Genomic DNA, 19,485 nt, shown 5'->3' with positions numbered 1-19,485 from the left:
AGGAGGAGAGAAGATCCAGCAGGCAGGAATTGTGCAGCAAGATTGATTTATTTAATTATTCTACAAACTCTTTTATAGACTTTTTTCTTCACAGTCTAATTGGACAAGGGATCAGCCACCCCTTGGGGTGATTAGCTAAAATCCTAAAACATCCATTGTCAAAATATTTTTCTGCTATACCATAAACAAGACTTTTCAAGGTTGCAGGTGGCTTGGTTGTTTACATACTCTGCTACCTCTTCTGTGAGAGAGAAAAGTCTCTCATGGACTTAGAAAATAGCAAGAAAATCCTTGCTAGCAGCATTTTTGTACCTACAATTCCTCCTTTTTGTTTGATAAGATAACAACTCTACTATTAATTCTAAATAGAAATCTACATCAGTTATTCATTCTAAATATGTCCTTAAGGCTTTAACTATCTGACTCCATAATAAGAAATTTAAAGTTCTGTCTCTGCTTGTAGAAGGACCATCCCAGTCTCTGCTTGTAGAAGGACCATCTGCCTGATGGTTGACATCCTGGTCATCATCAGAAGAGTCATTAGGCTGATGATCTACATTCTGGTCACCATTTGGATGGTTGGTGTTCTGGTCATCATTTGTAGGTTGCCTGTTCTGCCTCTGGTGCCGTAGGTCAGGGTGAACGCATTTTGAAGGTAGCCACAGTATCCCAGTATCTGTGGAAACGCAAGCATACCCACGACCCCAAATGATAAGCTCATGAGGGCCTTCCCACTGGTTAGTAAATTCCACACCCAGACTTTTGCCCAGGGCAATTGTGTCTCGCCTGCAGACTTCAATGAGAGAAAATGATTCAGAATAACAGGATTATTTGAATTTTGTGGTACCGTAAGGTGATTGATTGTATACAAAGCTTTTGCTAGTTGGCTTCAGTAACCAAATTCAAAGGTTCCTGTGAGAATCATTGAAAAGCCATGATAACAGCCCTGAATTCAAATAACTGAGCAGAGTCTGACTTGGATTGGTGTGTTAATCAACCACTGCAAAGGCAGCGTAGGATACTGTGCGCCCTCACGCACAGTGACCCCTGCTAAAAATTTGTCCCAATCTGTACCCCCAAGCTGCCAACATGTCCCATCCCCAAAGGTTAAGGGAAGTGGTAGTAACATAAGGCCTAATTGCAGCTGTGCGCAGCTGAGTCCTTCACCACCACAGGCCGTTTGCTTAAATAGCTCTGTGTGGATCCTCCTAATCCTGCGATGGCCGATCCCACCGGGGCTAAAGGCCATGAGGGAGGCCATGCAGAGAAGGAGATGATAGTTACATCAGCACCCGTATCAATCAAACCTCGAAGCTGAGTCCAGGGCGGACGGGCGTTCGGCAGGATCAGGGTACATGTCATCTGTGGCCTTTGGTCAGAGATGTCTGCAGTCCAGAAGGCCTGCGGAAGTCCCGTAGATCCACTGCCGTTATCTTCATGAGTTTGTTGTTCTATCCTGGGGACACAAGACTTAAAAGGCACTAATTTAGCAAGGCAGGTCTTTTCAGGAATAGTTACAGGGGGTTTTTGCGTGGAGACCATAGCGCAAATCTGACCTTTAAAGTCAGCGTCAATAACTCCTGAGTGCACTAAGATTCCTTGATGGGCAACGTCAGGTTTTCCCACCAGCATTGCACTGGATCCCTGGGCTAAGAGTCCATAAGCGTCCAAGGGAACCTTATAAATACCGCTAGAGTCTAAGACGACTGCGGCTGCGGTGTGGATGTCAAACCCGTCTGATCCGTGGGTGCTATCTGATCCCTGGGTGCTGTCTCTAGGGTGGCTGGGTAGGCCTGTGCCTGTACCTGTGCCACTCTCTGGGGGAGCGACTGCATCAGAGATCAATTCCCGCTCCTTGCAGCCCAGCGGAAGTTTCCCGACAACGGCTGACCATCGGTGTTGGGGAAGATGAAACAGGAAAGCCTTGGAAATATGATTGCCTGACAAAAGATTTTGGGAATATGAAAACTACAGGCAACATCGAAATGAAAGCCACTTTTGAAATACCAGGTCTTAGTTACTGAACAACTAGAAAACAATGGTATGGCCGACTGAAGTAATCCCCTCTTGATGGAACAATACCCTCTGCTTGCAAACAGGTCCAAGGGTCAGAGCAGACCCTACTAGCTCAGCAGAAGGGGTCCAAAGAGTAGTTTTTAGAAGTTAAGATGTAACACTCTATGGTAATATAAGAACTCTTATAGGCTGTATGTAAATGCTATAGGATTTGTATCTTGTATTAGATTGGTTAGTGACAATTAGAATATTCAGTGCAGAAGATGATTTATTGTATTGTAACCAGGACTTCAGAGATTCTCATTCTCATTCTCACTTCTATTCATTCTCTCTTCTATTCATTCCTCTCTTCCACTTCTACTCTGGCTCCTACTCTCTCTCTCTCTCTCTCACCCGTTCACTCTCTTGCTCTCTTGGGCCTGCTCAGAGCTGAGTCTACCAGCTCTGAGCAGTGCCCCAATACCCACGCCCTTTACAATAAACCGGCTGTGTCCCAAGACCTGCCTATAGAGATCTCTCGTCTCCATCCGTCACCGTCTACGTCCGGCCGTCCCGACTGGACCCCAGAACCCCCGTAACCTACACATCGGCATGAGTCCGGGATCTACAGTAGCCCGTGCAATGCCCTGGCCTGCCACACCTCTTGCACTGGGGGATCGGTGTGTTCTCTTTTTGGCTCGGCTTAGGCCGCTTCCGTTTTTTGGCCTGTTTGGGTTGCTTTGGTTCACGACCAGAAGATGCGTGAACAGGCTGCAGGAACGCAGCCAAAGCAGACCTTCTCTGGTTCCCAGATCCCACCTTAGTGCAGGCTTCGACCATGTCTGTTACCTCAGGATCCCCTGGTAAGGCATCTATGATTTTTCTGCACTCCTCGTTTGCGTTATCTCTCACTAACTGCCGTAACAACAACTGTCTTAACCCGTCAACTTCAACCTGCTTCTCAAGAGAAGCAGCGGCTTTCTCTACAAAAAAGAGGAATGACTCTTATTTCCCTTGAACTATTTCAGTATATCGCTTTCTGGGTGCTGACAACTCTATGGTTTTCAACAGGGCAGCCATGCCGACCTGTTGAGCTTGCTGCAGGACGCTAGAGGACAAAATACCCTGTAGGCTGGGATCAGAGAAGGGACCAGTCCCCATAAGAGCATCTGTTCCCGCTGTCCATCTAGGATCGGCAGCAGGCCGCTGCATATTCCCTAATGCAGCCTTGTCCGCCAGCTTTCTCCAGGTTTCCTCAAAAGCTGTAAATTGTACAGGTTGAAATAGAATTTGACCTAAGTGTCTGATATCAAATGGAGAAAGCAAATCTGTATTTATCACCCTTATTATTTGCATAATCTCAGCAGAACCTAGCCCATGTTGTGCCACCTTGGATTGCAGATCCTGGGCAACCTTCCAAGCAATCACCTCATGCTTGTCATGCTCCCCTGAATTTGGGAGAGCCTTATACACTGGGAAAGCTTGGATCTCCCCTTTTGGGGAGTCACTACCATCCTGAACTTCTGGCACAGCCTGTGGATGGAGTGTAACAGCTTCTCGATTACCCCCAGAATCCTCAAAACTATTTGGTATTCCAAGTGTTTCCAATAACCTCCAGTCACCCTCCTCCAATGCCCGCATCTTAACTGACTCTAAGAAGCGATTGTAGTGGGTCGGACGCACTGTTACCGTGCAGTCCTGAAAGGTCCAGGGGCGAGACTGGAGCAGCCTTTTCCTTCACTGCCCGGCTATGGCAGTTTTGCGCCCCAGGGCCAGAACCTCATCTGCCTCACTTCCTGATGATGAGTCATCAGGCAAAGGCAACTCTGAGATGCTGGGAGCCAACAGTGGTGGACGGAGAGAGAAACTTTGGCTAGGCTGGCTAGAGGCAGAACAGACAGCACAGACTGCAGCTGGCTGCACTGCAGTTTTAACAGCAGCCTCTTTACGGGATGCTGTCTCGGCTGGTCCTGACCAAACTGGTACTGGAGCTGCTGCGACCGTCTCTGGGGCTGCACTCATCTCTTGCTCTGCGTTCAGCGCCGCTGCCGAAACTGCTGTCGTTTCTCGCTCCCCGGCCACATTTGGCGCCACTGCCCCCGGTCGCTGCTCTGCAGCCGCCGCTGCTTCCAGGTTTTCCTGCGGCAGCACTACTTCTGGGTTTGCCGCGGGCTGCACCGCTTCCTGGTTCGGAGCTGCGTCTCCCGCGGGCAGTGTGGGCCCAGCACATCCTGCACAGCAGGATGCCTCTGGCATCTGCAGCAGCTGCTTTTGCAAGCTGAGCAGTTCCTCCAGCTTCCATGATATGTTCAGTAACTCTGTCAGCAAAGGCAGATGCTGTATTAAAAGGTCGATGGCTTGGTTCTGCGACTGTGCAGAACAGTCGAGCGCCAAGGAGGGCAGAGGACCACACCCAGGCAGTCTCAGTGCAGTCACGCCTGGCGCTATGCCGGCTAAGAAGTTAGATCCAGGCGTTCCTGGCGCAGCCAATGCATGTGCAGACGGGCTAGGAGGTGCCACGGGGGTCCAAATTGCTAAGCCGCTAATTCGCAGCCCTGGATAAGCCGTGGCCACCGCCGAGTCGAGCGGCAAGGCATACTATGTGCCCCCCCCCACTGCCCCGACACCCCCACCTCTGCTGGCGCGGGGTCCCTGGGGGCCGCGGAGTCCTGCGATTGTGCAGGGTGAGGCGGCGCAGGCTCTGCCTGTGGAGCCCAGTCAGCGGGGCCCCCCTCGGACATTCCTCCGTCACTCATCACCGAAATAGGCGAGCCAGCTCTGCTGCAACAGTCAAGGTCTGTTAGCAGAATAAATAATGAACACCAGGTCTAGTATAATTCTAACACTGCTGGGTCCCCAAATGGGAGTTAGTGTCAGACAGCACAGCCAAGTTCCTGCCATAAGGCAAAGTCCAGGGCACTATCTCTGTCCATGGAAATCCCTTTTAAGGTAGCCCAGTCTAATAATTCCCGAACTGAATTTTCAGAAATGGAGGTTTGCATTACACTGAACACACCTTTCCAGACCGTTACCACAGCATTGGTTTGTGAGCCGCTGTTCGCCATTTCTCAGTCCCGGGGGGAAGGGGAACAGCGTACCTCTAGAGACATTAGGCTTGGCTCGCAGCAGCAGGACATGTCAGAGATTGCAAATCATGTCGGGCAGCACCAAATATTACCGCAGGCCTGAGCCCTAGGGTATATCACCGTGTCCCGCAGCCATAGGGAGGAGGAGGAGAGAAGATCCAGCAGGCAGGAATTGTGCAGCAAGATTGATTTATTTAATTATTCTACAAACTCTTTTATAGACTTTTTTCTTCACAGTCTAATTGGACAAAGGATCAGCCACCCCTTGGGGTGATTGGCTAAAATCCTAAAACATCCATTGTCAAAATATTTTTCTGCTATACCATAAACAAGACTTTTCAAGGCTGCAGGTGTTTGGTTGTTTACATAACTCTGCTGCCTCTTCTGTGAGAGAGAAATGTGCTAATAAATGGACTTAGAAAATAGCAAGAAAATCCTTGCTAGCAGCATTTTTGTATCTACATGGGATGACAGGGAAAAGGGGAGCAGGGGTGTCCTGATGTCCAGAAATGGGGGATTCAGGGGGTCCCAGTGCTGGGGTCCCAGTCCCCCCTCGTCACCCTCAGGAGCCCCCAGCCCCAGCGCTGGAGCCATCGCACTGCTCCGGGCAGATCCCGGCGGTGCAGGCTGGGAGATGCGGCAGTGCCCGAGGGAGGGCGGCAGGAACGGGGAGATCACTTCCAGCTGTCCCCAGGGAAGGCTCTGTAAATCCCAGTTAATCCCAGTCACCCCCACCGTGTTCCCAGCCAACCCCAGTATGGTTACAGATGATTCCAGTATATCCCAGTTGACACCAGCATGCACTGTGTCACTCCCAGTTGCTCCCAGTTCCTCCCAGTGTGTGCACAGCATGGGCCTGGTAGATCCCAGTTACCCCCAGTCAGGATCCATTCACACTCACTATAATCCCAGTATGATTGTAGACACTCCCAGTATGATCCCAGTCACTCCCAGTATGATGCCAGTGGCCCCCAGTGTATTCCCAGTTGCTTCCTGTCAATGCCAGCACGACCCCAGAAGCCTCCAGTATGATCTCTGTGACTCCCTGTCTTTCCCAGTATATCCCAGTCACCCTTAGCATGCTCCCAGTCACTCCCACCTCCTCCCAGTTGCTTTCAGCGTGATTCCAGTTGCTCAAACCCACTCCCAGTCAATGCCAGTAAGATTCCAGTCATCCTCAGTGTGATCCAAATCTCACCCACCATGGTCTTGGTTGTTCCCAGTGTGATTCCAGTCACCCCCGTATGGTTACAGTCACTCCCAGTCTATCCCAGTTACCCTCAGCATGTCTGTAGTCATTCCCAGACACTCCCAGTGAGGTGTTAGTATCCCAGTATGATCCCAGTCATGCCCACAATATCCCAGTTGCCTCCAGCATGCATTCAGTCATTCCAGGTTGCTTGCAGCATCATCCCAGTTTCCCTCAGTTGCTCCCTTTCAAAACCTATATGATCCCAGTAACCTCCAGCATGATCCCAGTCACATGCCAGCACTCCCAGCATGGTCCCAGTATAATCCCAATTGCTTCCAATCACTCCCAGCATGCCCCCAGTCACTCCCAGTTCCTCCCAGTTGCTCCTAGCATGATCCCAGTTGCTCCCAGCTGCTCCCAGTCACCCTCAGCATGATCCCACTCACTCCCAGTATATCACATTTGGCCCCAACACGGTCTCAATTGCATCCCGCAGGATCCTACTCACTCCCAGTATGATCCCAGTAGGATCCCAGTTTCCCTCACTGTGATTGCAGTCTCCCCCAGCATGGGCTCAGCTGCTCCCACTATGATCCCAGGATGATCCCAGTACAAACCAGTGCCCAGTACTGCCAGTGGTGCCACTGCTGGCATCCCCCAGCCCTCTCTGCATTCCCCCTCCCGGCTCTCCAGGCTCTCGAGAGGAGCCCCAAGGGCTGCAAGTCCGCAGCCAGGGTCCCCAGCAAGGCCCAGTTTGGATCTGCAGCCCCCAATGTTCCCAGTTTCCCTCTCCTTTTCCCCGGGCTAGGTTCCCCCGCCCCCAGCGGGTGGGAGCAGCCGAGAGCCCCGCGCTGCCCATCCCGACCTGTCCCGGCTCCATCCCCGCTGCTCCCGCGGGCTGCGAGGGGCTCGGGAACGGGGCAGGAGGACGAGGAGGGAGGGAGGGAGGGAGGAGGAGGGGAAGGTGGGATTGGGACGGGGCGGCAGGAGGAAGAGGAGCAGGAGGAGGGAGGAAGAGGCGGAGCGGCAGCGGGAAGCTGGAAGAGAGGAGGAGAGGCGGGATCACGCGGCTCCAGCGCTCGCTGAACTCGCAGCCCCCCGGGACCATCGCCCCCCATCCCGCAGGTGCCGCTCGGGGGGACATCGGGGGTCCCCGGGAGGTGTTTTTGGGGGTGGCGGTGGCGGTGGCGGCAGAGCCCCGGCGGGGGCGGGGGGATGCGGGTCCCCCCGCGGTGGGGGTTGGGCTTCCCGGGCCGGGCCCTCCGAGCTCTGCCGGGGCCCCGTGGGGAGCGCGCGGGGCCGGCGGGGGCGGGGGGACACCGGTTTTGGGGAGCCCCGGGAGCCCCGGCTTCCGTAAGCGTGACCCCAGAGAGAGGAGAGCCCCAGGAGCCCAAAGCGGGGAGCCCGAGAGGGGGGAGCCCTGGGATTGGCGGGACCCCGGCGGGGGGGTCGGGGGGCTGCAGGGGCGGCATGGCCGGGAAAGGGGCTCCGGGGTCCCGGGGCCCGGAGGTGGCTGCTCCCAGTAGGAGCCCAGTCAGTCCCAGTATGATCGTGGTCACTTCCCCTCCCTCCCTGCATGATCCCTGTTGCTCCCAGTAGGAGCCCAGTCACTCCCAGTCATTCCCTACTGTGATACCATTTTCCCCCAGCACACTCCCAGTTGCTCTCAGTTCCTCCTCCAGCTTCTGTCCAGTGTGTTCCCAGTTCTCCCAGTTGCCCCTAGTATAGTCCCAGTCACTCCCACTATGATGCCAGTCTTTCCCAGCAGGGCCCCAGTCACTCCCACTTGTTCCCAGTTGCCTCGAGCATGGTCCCAGTTCTCCCCAGCACATTCCCAGTTGCTCTCAGTGTGGTTGCAGTCCCCACCCGCATGGTCTCAGGCACTCCCAGTATATCCCAGTTGTTCTGAACATTCTTGTGGTCATTCCCTGGCACTCCCAGTTACCTCAGCATGGTTCAGTTGCCCCCAGTACCATCCCAGTCACTCCCAGTACATCCCAGTTGTCACCAGCATGTACCATGTCACTCCCTGTTCCTCCCAGTGTGTGCGCAGTTGGCTCCCAGCATGGGCCTGGTAGCTCCCAGTAATCCCCAGTCAGGGTCCAGTCACACCCACCATTATCCCAGTATGATTGTAGACACTCCCAGTATGATCCCAGTATGATCCCAGTCACTCCCAGTCTGATACCAGTGGCCCCCAGTGTGATCCCAGTTGCTCCCTGTCAATGCCAGTATGACCACAGGAGCCTCCAGTATGATACTGTGACTCCCTGTCTCTCCCAATATATCCCAGTCATCCCCAGCATGCTCCCAGTCACTCCCACCTCCTCCCAGTTGCTTTGAGCATGATTCCAGTTGCTCACAGCCACTCCCAGTCAATGCCAGTATGATTCTAGTCACCCTCAGTGTAATCCCAATCTCACCCAGCATGGACCCAGCTGCTCCCCTTGTGATCCCAGTATGATGCCAGTTGCCCCCAGAATAGTTCCAGTTGTTCCCAGTTCCTCCCAGTATGATCCCATTTGCCCCTAGGATAGTCCCAGTCCCTCTCAGCATGGTCCCAGTCACACCCAGTTGCCCTCAGTGTAGATCCAGTCACTCCCAGTGTCCCTCAGCGTAGTCCCAGAGTTCGCCAGCATGGTCCCAGCTGTTCCCAGTGTAGTTCCAGTCACTCCAGTATGGTTACAGACACCCCCAATATATCCCAGTTGCCCTCAGCATGCTCCTAGTCATTCCCAGGCACTTCCAGTTGCCCCAGTAAGGTTCTAGTTACCTCAGAATTATCCCAGGCCTTCCCAGTTTCTCCCAGTTACCTCCAGGGCAATCCCAGTTTCTGTCAGTGTCTCAAAGTGTGGTCCCAGTTGCTCCCAGTATGGTCCCAGTTGCCCCAGTTGTGGTCTCAGTCCCCTCAGCATGGTTCCAGTACCTTCCAGTTGATCCCAGTTGCTCCCAATGTTTCCACATTTTCCTCCCAACATGAGCCCAGTAGCTCCCAGTAACTCCCAGTCAGGTTCCATTCACACCCACTGTAATCCCAGTGGCTCTCAGGATGATCCAATAGGACCCGTGGTCACTCCCAGTATGGTTCCAGTCACTTCCAGGATGATCCCAGTCACTCTCACTACAATCCCAGTCACTCCAAGTATGACCCCAGTCACTCCCAGATACTCCCAGTATTATTCCAGTCATGCCCAGAGTGACCCCCTGTCACTCCCAGGCTGGGCCTGAATGCTCCCAGTCACCTCCAGTATGGTTCCAGTCACAGCCAGAACCTTTCCAGTCAGTCCCAGTCTGATTCCAGTAGGATCTCAGTCACTCTCAGATACTGCCAGTACTACTGCAGTCACTCCCAGTATGATCCCAGTCAGTTCCAGTAGGATCCCAGTATGACCCCAGCATGGGCACAGCTGCTCCCATTATCATCCAGTGTGGTTCCAGTTGCTCCCCTTTACCCCCACTGTGGTTTCAGTCTCTCCCAGTGCATCCCAGTTGCCCCCAGCATGTTCCCAGTCATTTCCAATTGCCTTCAGTGCAGTCCCAGTTGCTGCCAGTATGATCCAGTATGATTCCAGTCTCCCCCAGCATGGGTCCAGCTGCTCCCACTGTGATCCCAGTTACCCCCAGCATGGTTCCAGTTGCTCCCTGTTTCTCCCAGTGTGATCCTGGTTGAAACCAGTTGAGCATAGTCCCAGTCATTCCCCATATGATCCCAGTCTCTCCCAGCATGGTCCCAGTCATACCCAGTTCCACCCAGTGTAGACCCAGTCATTCCCACTCACTCCCAATGTCCCCCAGTGTAGCCCCATTTCTTCCCACCATGGTCCTGGTTGTTCCCAGTGTGGTTCCAGTCACCCCCAGTATGGTTACAGACCCTCCCAGTACACCCCAGTTGCCCTCAGCATGTGCATAGTCATTCCCAGTCACTCCCAGTGGCCCCAGTAAGGTTCCAGTTATCCCAGTACAAACCAGTCACTGCCAGTGGTGCCACTGCTGGCATCCCCCAGCCCTCTCTGTGTTCCCCCTCGCGGCTCTCTAGGCTCTCGAGAGGAGCCCCAAGGGCTGCAAGTCCGCAGCCAGGGTCCCCAGCAAGGCCCAGTTTGGATCTGCAGCCCCCAATGTTCCCAGTTTCCCTCTCCTTTTCCCCGGGCTGGGTTCCCCTGCCCCCAGCGGGTGGGAGCAGCCGAGAGCCCCACGCTGCCCATCCCGACCTGTCCCGGCTCCATCCCCGCTGCTCCCGTGGGCTGCGAGGGGCTCGGGAATGGGAGACCCAGGGTGTGGCTGGTGCTGGGGGAGGAGGAGGAGGGATGGGAAAGGAGGGATGAAGAAGGAGAACGAGAAGGGATGGAAGCAGGAGAAGGAGGTGGGATTAGGGAGGAGAAGGAGGAGGGATGGAAGAGGAGGAGCGGGAGGAAGAGGAAGAGGAGGGACAAGGGAGGATCAAGAAAAGGAGAAGGAACCACAAGGTTGAGCACTCCCTGAATTTGCAGCTCCCCCCCCCCCACCTGTGGGAGCATCACCCCCCATCCCGCAGGTTCCCAGGGAAGGGGAGCTTGGCCCAGATACCCTGGTGGTGTCCCTGGGTTGGGTTTTTTTTGCAGGGGGATGTTTGGAGAATGAAGAACTCCAAAGCTGAGTAGAAAAGTGGCGGGGGGGTGGGGGGACATTGGGAGGGTCCCAGTGGTGGCTGCTGGCAGAGGCAGTCTGGAGGAGCAGAGCCCTGTGACCCCCAGGACCCCAAAGTGGGGAGCCCAGAGAGGGGGGAGCGCCGCGATTCACAGGACCCTCAACAGCCTGGAGAGGGGCAGGGGGGACTCCTTGGAGCCCATCACCCCCAGCATTCCTAAGTGGGGAGATGGAAGAGGGGGGAGCTTTTTGGATTCCTGGGACTCTCAGCAGCCTGGGGAGGGCAGGGACCAAGTAGAGAGGGGGACCCCCAATACAAGCGTGACCCCCAGCAGCTGGGACAGGGGGAACCCTGAACACCAAAGGGGAGGGACCAGAGACAGGGAACTCCTGGGAGGCTTTTTCAGAGCAGGTTTTTATGGACACACGATGCCTGGTGGCTTCTAGAGATGGACTTGGGCAGAGGGACCTTCAAACTCAACGTGCTCATCTCTTGTTTTCCCCCCAAACCAGGATTCCCCATTCCCAAACCTTGGCCGGATGGAGGAGGAGGCTGCGAGGAAGAGGAAGATGCCCCAGGACCCCCAGGCAGGTGAGGAGGAAGTCACTGCCCCTTTCCCCCTCTCTCCTGCTCCATCTCCCAGCCCAGCATCGCCCCTGGCTGCAGGACAACCCCGCTGCCGACGCCGTCCTGCCAGGGACGGACTGGGGGGATCTCCTTGCCCTTCCCTGTGGCATGGAGGCAAATCCCATCCTCTCCTTGTCCTTCCTCCCCAGACAAGGAGCTGAGGATGGAGCCCAGGGAGGACAAATTCCCGCAGCAGAACCTGGTGGAAGAGGCCATTTTGAGCAGCTCCCTGGTGCAGGAATCCAACAGGGAGGAAAAACCCCAGAGATGCCACAGGAGGAGGGGCGGCAAACGCAGCCCAGGGTGCTCTGAGGAGGAAAGACCCATCCTGTGCTGGGAAGGCGGCCGGATATCGAGCCAGAGCTCAGACCTGGTGGTCCATGAGCAGCTTCACACTGAGGAGAAGCCCTACAAGTGCCTGGAGTGTGGGAAGAGCTTCAGGACAAGCTCCAACCTGATCCGCCACCAGATGATCCACACTGGGGAATGGCCCTATGAGTGTGGGGAATGTGGGAAGGGCTTCAGATGCAGCTCCCACCTGATCCGCCACCAGATGATCCACACTGGGGAACGGCCCTATGAGTGTGGGGAATGTGGGATGAGCTTCAGTGAGAGAGGCACCCTTGTTATCCACCAAAGGAGCCACAGCGGGGAACGGCCCTATGAGTGCCCTGAATGTGGGAAGAGCTTCAGCCAGAGCTCGACCCTGATTGTCCACCAGCGGATCCACACTGGGGAGATGCCCTATGAGTGTTCTGATTGTGGGAAGAGGTTTCCGAAGAGCTCTGGTCTCATCGTACATCAGCGGATTCACACTGGGGAGAGGCCCTTCTGCTGTCCTGAGTGTGGGAAGAGGTTTCGGAGCAGCTCCAATCTCCTCATACATCAGCGGATTCACACAGAGGAGAGGCCCTTCCGCTGCTCCGACTGTGGGAAGGGCTTCAAGCAAAAGTCCCACCTCGTCACCCACCGACGCATCCACACCGGGGAGAGGCCCTACGAGTGTCCTGAGTGTGGGAAGAGCTTCTCAGACAGCTCTACCTTGACCCAACACCGACGGAGCCACCAGTAAGGGAAGCCCTGCGAGTGCCCTGAGTGTGGCAAGAGCTTCATCCTCTACTCCAACTTCATCCCCCAACAGAGGACCCACGTTTGGCAGAGCTCTGGTGACCCACATTCCCTGTGATCCAGTTTGGGAAGAGCCCTGGCTGGTGCTCTCCACGTCCTCCTGGATCCCTGTAAGCACCTGGGTGAACGCAGGGGCTGGAACATCCATTGGGACTCTGATCGAAATCAGAAATTCATTGGGAAGAGCTGATCTGTTGAGTTTATGGCCTAAAAATTCTCACCTGCTCTGTCCAGTTGTTTCTTCTGGTGGCATCCAGCAATCCTGGATGATCTTGGAGGTCTTTTTCAACCTAAATAGTTTCCTCCTTCATCCTGTCAAGACAACCAAAATTGGGGTAGAAATAAAGAAATTCAACAAAGGTATCTAAAGTGGCACCATTTTACTGGGATTTGGGGGTGAATTTGGGGTTGGTTCAGGGGAATATTCAGGAGGATTTGGGTGTTGTGAGGCCATGGGTTGAGCAGACAGGGCCACGATCTCGTAGTTATGCTGGCAGAACGTGTCCACCTGAGCCCGTCTGTTCTCCAGGAATTGTGGGTATCTATCCCAGTCCCTGGCCTGAGTCTCCCCGTTTGGGGTGTGCCCCCCAAAGTGCCCAAATTGCTGCTGAAGTGCCTGAGCTGCTCCTGCCTGGGGATGTTCCTGTCCACCAAGCTCTCCTGGTCAGTGCCATGGGGGGCTGGGAGGGGGTTTAGGGGTGGCTGGGGGGATTGGGAGGAGCTTCTGGTCACTCTTGAGGGCATTTGTGGTGCTGGGAGTGGGCTTTTGAGGTGGTCTGTGAGGGAGTTTTGAGGGTCTTGGCTGGGCTGTGTGTTTGGAGAGAATTTGGGTGGTTCTTGGGGTCATTTATGTTGCAGGGAGTGGTTGGGGGGGGTTCCTGGCCAGGAGCTGTGGGGTGGTTTGAGTGGTCTGGGAGTGGCTGTGGGGCTGAGAAAGGGTTTTGGAGCACTTGACCCCAGAACCCCAAAGCTGCCACCAGACCCCACCCCCAAGATGCTGCTGTGGGTTGTCGGCTCCACGTTGGGGTTCATCCTCCTGGCGCTGCAGGAGAAGGTGAGGGGGGGTCCCCAGGGGCCGTGTGTGTCCCCCCAGAGCGTGTGACCCCCCCATCCCGGTGTCACCCCCTTTTCCCTCCCCACAGGGCTCCTGCCCCAGCCCCTGCTGCCCCGGGAGGGAATTTGGGGAGGGGGCAGAGGGGGTGCACAGCCCCCACCGGGGGATGACCCCGGCCCAGCGCCCTTCAGTCACCACCGAGCTGGGCTTGGGGCCACAGGAGGAAGAGGCTGATGGGAAGCAGATCCTGCAGGGGGGACAGGGCTTGGGCTCAGGGCAAGGTCCTGCCCTGCACACCTGGCTCAGGTGTGAGCCTGCCCCGGGAAGGGAGCGGGACATTCCCATCCCCAGGGATCAGGGCTGGGAGCAGCACTGGGACCACGGACATGGAAATACTGGGAGCCACTGGGACCGCACTGGGGGCTGAATTATCCCCCCCAGCACCTTTCCAGGCCGCCCTGCGACCTGAGAAATGCTCACTCGGCCTCGGCCAAGAGACCCCGGGCTCAGCTGCTCTGAGCTCATCAGAAACTGTCTGCTCCCAGTTACTGCTGCTGTCCAACGAGCTCCTGGTTTCTTTAGGAGCCGCCTTGGGAACTGTTTTTCCTCCCTCAATGGCACAACATCCCTGTTCTCACACTTTCAGAGAAAGCTGCTGATGCGAGGTGCGGCCAGGATGAAACATTGCTGTGACTAAAGTCCCTCTCTCGGGGCCCTGTAAACAGCGACCCAAAAGGAGCCCCTTGTAGCTCTCCTGGGCCAGCACCCTCCCTCTGAGTGGGGCTCTCTGAGCCGGGAACTCTCCCGTTTGCTGCGCTCGGGGCATCCCTGAACAACGAGGGACCCTGGGCTGATCCCCCCACTCCTCAAGGCTCAACCTTTTTGCCCACTGGGGAGATGCAGAAGCATCATTTCCCTGCCCTCCAGGGGAGTTTCCCACAGGGCCCTGGCACTGACTCTTTCTGTCTGTGTGCGCACACGTGTGCCTGTGCTCTGGCAAACGTGGCAGAAATGCTGCTCTCTGAGGGGTTTCAGTGCCTGGGATATCTGAGTCAGTCAGGCCTGTAAGCAAGGTTAAGTCCCAAGGAGTAAGCTCAGTTAAATGCTGCTAAGTGTTGTCTTTTGCTAAGTCAAGTTTAATGTCACTCATAAGCAAAGTTAAATACTGTTAAGTATTATTCCTCTGTTAAATTGGGAAGTCACAGGTTGTGAGTTCGGTGAAATACTGTTAAGTGCTGTTCTTTTGCTAAATGGGGAAGTTTAAGGTGTCAGTTAAGGTTAAGGCGGAAGTTAAGTCCTGTTCAGTCTGAACTCTGTGAAGCTTTTAGGCCGCATTCCTTTGATCCTTGCCCTCAGTGTCCTTTTGTCACACGAACCTAAATACACACACACATAGGGACAGTTCTCAGCTCAGTTCTGGTTTGATTGCCCGGATTTTGTTTGGTTTTGTGGTTGATTTGTTTCCTTGGTGTGCCTGAACTGTGCAGGCAGGAGTAGAGTGATTCTTGCCAAGGAACTTTGCGGTGCTGTTGCTTAATATTAAATCTGGTTTTTGCTGCTCCCTTGCCGGGGATTTTTGAAGCGCTCTCAGCCTCTCGTTTGCACAGGGTGGAGGAGTCCTGGCCCAGGCTCTTGCCCTAGGGACACGGGGATGCTGCCAGGGGGTCCCTGTCCCCCTGTGCCACCCCCACAGCCCCAGACCCCGTCCCTGTGTCAGGCTCTGGGGGTCGATCTTGTGGAACATCCTCTGGGGGAGGCTGTGTGTAGGTACAAAAATGCTGTTAGTGAGGATCTTCTTGTTATTTTTCTAAGTCCGTGAGAGACTTTTCTCTCTCACAGAAGAGGTAGCAGGGAATGTAAACAACCAAGCCACCTGCAACCTTGGAAAGTCTTGTTTATGGTATAGTAGAAAATATTTTGATAATGGATGTTTTAGGATTTTGGCCAATCACCCCCAAGGGGTGGCTGGTCCCTTGTCCAATTAGACTATGAAGAAAAAAGTCTATAAAAGAGTTTGTAAAATAATTAAATCAATCAATCTTGCTGCACAATTCCTGCCTGCTGGATCTTCTTCTCCTCCTCCTCCCTATAGCTGCGGGACACGGTGATATACCGTAGGAACCAGGCCTGCGGTAATATTTGGTGCTGCCCGACGTGATTTGCACTCTCTGACGTGTCCTGCACGCTGCGAGCCAAGCCGAATTCCTGTAGAGGTACGCTGTTCCTTTTTCCCCCCGGGACCGGGAGGTCCGACAGAACTGAGAAATGGCGAACAGCGGCTCACAGAACGACGCTGTCGTACTGGTCTGGAAAGGTGTGTTTAGCATATTGCAAACCTCCATTCCTGAAAACTCAGTTCGGGAATTATTAGACTGGGCTACTTTAAAAGGGATTTCCATGGACAGAGATACTGCCCTGGACTTTGCCTTATGGCAGGAACTCGGCTCTGCTGTCCGACACGAGCTCCCGACTGGGGAGCCGGCAGCGTCAGGATTATACAAAACCTGGCGTTCATTATTTTTTCTGCTGACAGCCCTTGACTGTGATAGCAGGGCTGGATCGCCTGTCTCGGTGATGAGTGACGGAGGAATGTCCGAGGGGGGCCCCGCTGACTGGGCTTCTGGGGCAAGTGATGGTGGATTCGGAATAACCCCCCCGGCTCCACAGGCAGAGCCTGCGCCGGCTCACCCTGCACAGTCTCAGGACTCCGCAGCCCCCAGGGACCCCGCGCCGCCAGAGGCGGGGGGGTCAGGGCAGAGGCAGGGTGCACAGCCTGCCTTGCCGTTTGGCTGGACGGCAGCCACGGCTTATCCAGGGCCGCAAATCAGCGGCTTAGCCAACTGGACGCCCAGAGAGCGTCCTAGTTCGGTTCCGTATGCACCTGGATCTAACTTAGCGGGAGTAGCGCCGGGCGTGCCCCCCCCCGGAACTTCCTGGCTGTGCTCCGCTGCCCTCCCTGGCGCTGGACTGTTCTGCGCAGTCGCAGAACCGAGCCATGGACCCTTTTATGCAGCATTTGCCCTTTCTGGCAGAGCTGCGAAACCTATCCCAAAGGATGGGGGACTTGCTCAGCCTGTTAGAGCGGCGAATGCCCGAGCCCGCGCCGCAAGCGGCGCCAGCGCCGGCCGTGCCGCCCGCGCCGCCCGCGGCCCCCCCGCCAGAAGCGGGAGACGCAGCTCCGAGCCAAGAAACGGCGCAGCCGGCGGCGAAACCGGGAACAGCGCTGCCGCGGGAAAACCCAGAAGCGGCGGCGGCTGCTGAGCGGCGGGCAGAAGCGGCGGCGCCAGGAGCGCCCGCAGAGAACGGACCGGCAGCGGCGCCGGGCGCGTCCGCAGAGCGCCGGCCAGAGACGGCGGCGCCGAGCGCGCCCGGGGAGCGCGAAACAGCAGCGGAAGCGGCAACCGCGCCGAACGCGGCTGCTGTGCGGGAGATGAGCGCGGCGCCGACCGCGGCGCCGGGCGCAGCCGTAGTTCCAGAGTCGGCTGCAGCTTCAGTACCGGCTCGGTCGGAACTGGCCGAGACGGCCTCCCGTAAAGAGACTGCTGTACAAACTGCCGCGCAGCCAGCTGCAGTCTGTGCTATCTGTTCTGGCTCTGGCGAACTTAGCCAAAGTGCCTCCCCTCCCCGTACATTTCTGTTCCCTCCCAGCACCCCAAAGTTGTCTTTGCCTGATGATTCCTCGTCAGGCAGTGAGGCAGATGAGGTTCTGGCCCCAGGTCGTCAGGCGGCTGTAGCCGCGCGGCGAAGAAAAAGGCTGCGCTGGTCTCGCCCCTGGACCTTTCCGGACTGCACGGTAACAGTGCGTCCGACGCATCATAATCGCTTCCTAGAGTCTCTTAAGGTGCAAGCATTGGGGGAGGGTGACTGGAGGTTATTAGAAATCCTTGGACTGCCAAATAGATCTGAGGATTCTGGGGGTAACCGGGGAGCTGTTACACTCCATCCGCAGGCTGTGCCCGACGTTCAGGATGGTACTGGTTCCCCAAAAGAGATCCGAGCTTTCCCAGTGTATAAGGCTCTCCCAGATTCAGGGGAGCATGACAAGCATGAGGTAATTGCTTGGAAAGTTGCCCAGGACCTCCAATCCAAGGTGGCACAATATGGGCTGGGTTCTGCTGAGGTTATGCAAATAATAAGGGTGATAAATACAGATTTGCTTTCTCCATTTGATATCAGACACTTAGGTCAAATTCTATTTCAACCTGTACAATTTACAGTTTTTGAGACAACCTGGAGAAAGCTGGCTGGCAAGACTGCATTAGCAAATTTGCAGCTCCCTGCTGCTGATCCTAGACAGACAGCAGGAATGGATGCTTTGATGGGGACTGGTCCCTTCTCTGATCCCAGCCTACAGGGTAACTTGCTCTCTAGCATCCTGCAGTAAGCACAACAGGTCGGCATGGCTGCCCTGTTGAAAACCATAGAGTTGTCAGCACCCAGAAAGCGATATACTGAAATAGTTCAAGGGAAATCAGAGTCATTCCTTTCTTTTGTAGAGAAAGTTGCTGCTTCTCTCGAGAAGCAGGTTGAAGTTGACGGGTTAAGACAGTTGTTGTTAAGGCAGTTAGTGAGAGATAACGCAAACGAGGAGTGCAGAAAAATCATAGATGCCTTACCAGGGGATCCTGAGGTAACAGACATGGTCGAAGCCTGCACTAAGGTGGGATCTGGGAACCAGAGAAGGTCTGCTTTGGCTGCGTTCCTGCAGCCTGTTCGCGCATCTTCTGGTCGTGAACCAAAGCAACCAAAACAGGTGAAGAAACGGAAGTGGCCTAAGCCTAGCCAAAAAGAGAACACACCGATCCCCCAGTGCAAAAGGTGTGGCAGGCCAGGGCATTGCACGGGCTACTGTAGATCCCGGACTCATGCCAATGGTCAGCCTTTGTCGGGAAACTTCCGCTGGGGTGCAAGGAGGGGGAATTGCTCTCCGATGCAGTCGCTCCCCCAGGGAGTGGCACAGGTACAGGCACAGGCCTACCCAGCCACCCTAGAGATGGCACCCAGGGATCAGACGGCACCCACGGATCAGGCGGGTTTGACGTCCACACCACAGCCGCAGTCGTCTTAGACTCTAGCGGTATTTATAAGGTTCCCTTGGATGCATATGGACCCTTAGCCCAGGGATCCAGTGCGATGCTGGTGGGAAAACCTGACGTTGCCCATCAAGGAATCTTAGTGCACTCAGGAGTTATTGATGCTGACTTTAAAGGTCAGATTTGCGCTATGGTCTCCACGCAAAAACCCCCTGTAACTATTCCTGAAAAGACCTGCCTTGCTAAATTGGTGCCTTTTAAGTCTTGTGTCCCCAGGATAGAGCAACAAACTCACGAAGATAACGGCAGTGGATCTACGGGACTTCCGCAGGCCTTCTGGACTGCAGACATCTCTGACCAAAGGCCACAGATGACATGTACCCTGATCCTGCCGAATGCCCGTCTGCCCCGGATTCAGCTTCGAGGTTTGATTGATACGGGTGCTGATGTAACTATCATCTCCTTCTCTGCATGGCCTCCCTCATGGCCTTTAGCCCCGGTGGGATCAGCCATCGCAGGATTAGGAGGATCCACACAGAGCTATCTAAGCGAACGGCCTGTGGTGGTGAAGGACTCAGAGGGGCACACAGCTACAATCAGGCCTTATGTTGCTACCACTTCCCTTAACCTTTGGGGGCGGGATGTGTTGGCAGCTTGGGGTGTACAGATTGGGACAAATTTTTAGCAGGGGTCACTGTGTGTAAGGGCGCACAGCATCCTACACTGCCTTTGCGGTGGTTGACTGA

At 55.2% G+C, this 19,485-nt stretch overlaps 1 protein-coding gene across 2 annotated transcripts; it reads left to right on the top strand.

Annotated features, from left to right (window-relative positions):
• The first annotated feature begins 7,260 nt into the window (after window positions 1-7,260).
• On the top strand, window positions 7,261-13,015 carry LOC125330330 (zinc finger protein 239-like). 2 transcript variants are annotated; one of them, XR_007205466.1, is made up of 2 exons: window positions 7,261-7,398; window positions 11,410-11,454. XR_007205466.1 is itself a non-coding variant. In XM_048313351.1 (2 exons), the coding sequence occupies exon 2, from the start codon at window positions 11,688-11,690 to the stop codon at window positions 12,594-12,596; it is 909 nt and encodes a 302-aa protein (XP_048169308.1). In that variant the 5' UTR covers window positions 7,261-7,398; window positions 11,674-11,687; the 3' UTR covers window positions 12,597-13,015. The 2 variants fall into 2 exon arrangements, 1 of the variants encoding a protein (XP_048169308.1); XM_048313351.1 differs by lacking the exon at window positions 11,410-11,454 and adding an exon at window positions 11,674-13,015.
• The last annotated feature ends 6,470 nt before the right edge of the window (window positions 13,016-19,485 follow it).

Source organism: Corvus hawaiiensis, chromosome 1 (genome assembly GCF_020740725.1).
Source record: "Corvus hawaiiensis isolate bCorHaw1 chromosome 1, bCorHaw1.pri.cur, whole genome shotgun sequence".
NCBI classification, from domain to species: domain Eukaryota; kingdom Metazoa; phylum Chordata; class Aves; order Passeriformes; family Corvidae; genus Corvus; species Corvus hawaiiensis.
The sequence above is the reverse complement of the archived record's forward strand: the minus strand, read 5'-3'. Positions and strand labels throughout refer to the sequence as shown.

Coding starts and splice junctions, on each gene's coding strand:
- LOC125330330 (XM_048313351.1), top strand. CDS start 11,688: ATGGAGCCCAGGGAGGACAAATTCCCGCAGCAGAACCTGGTGGAAGAG.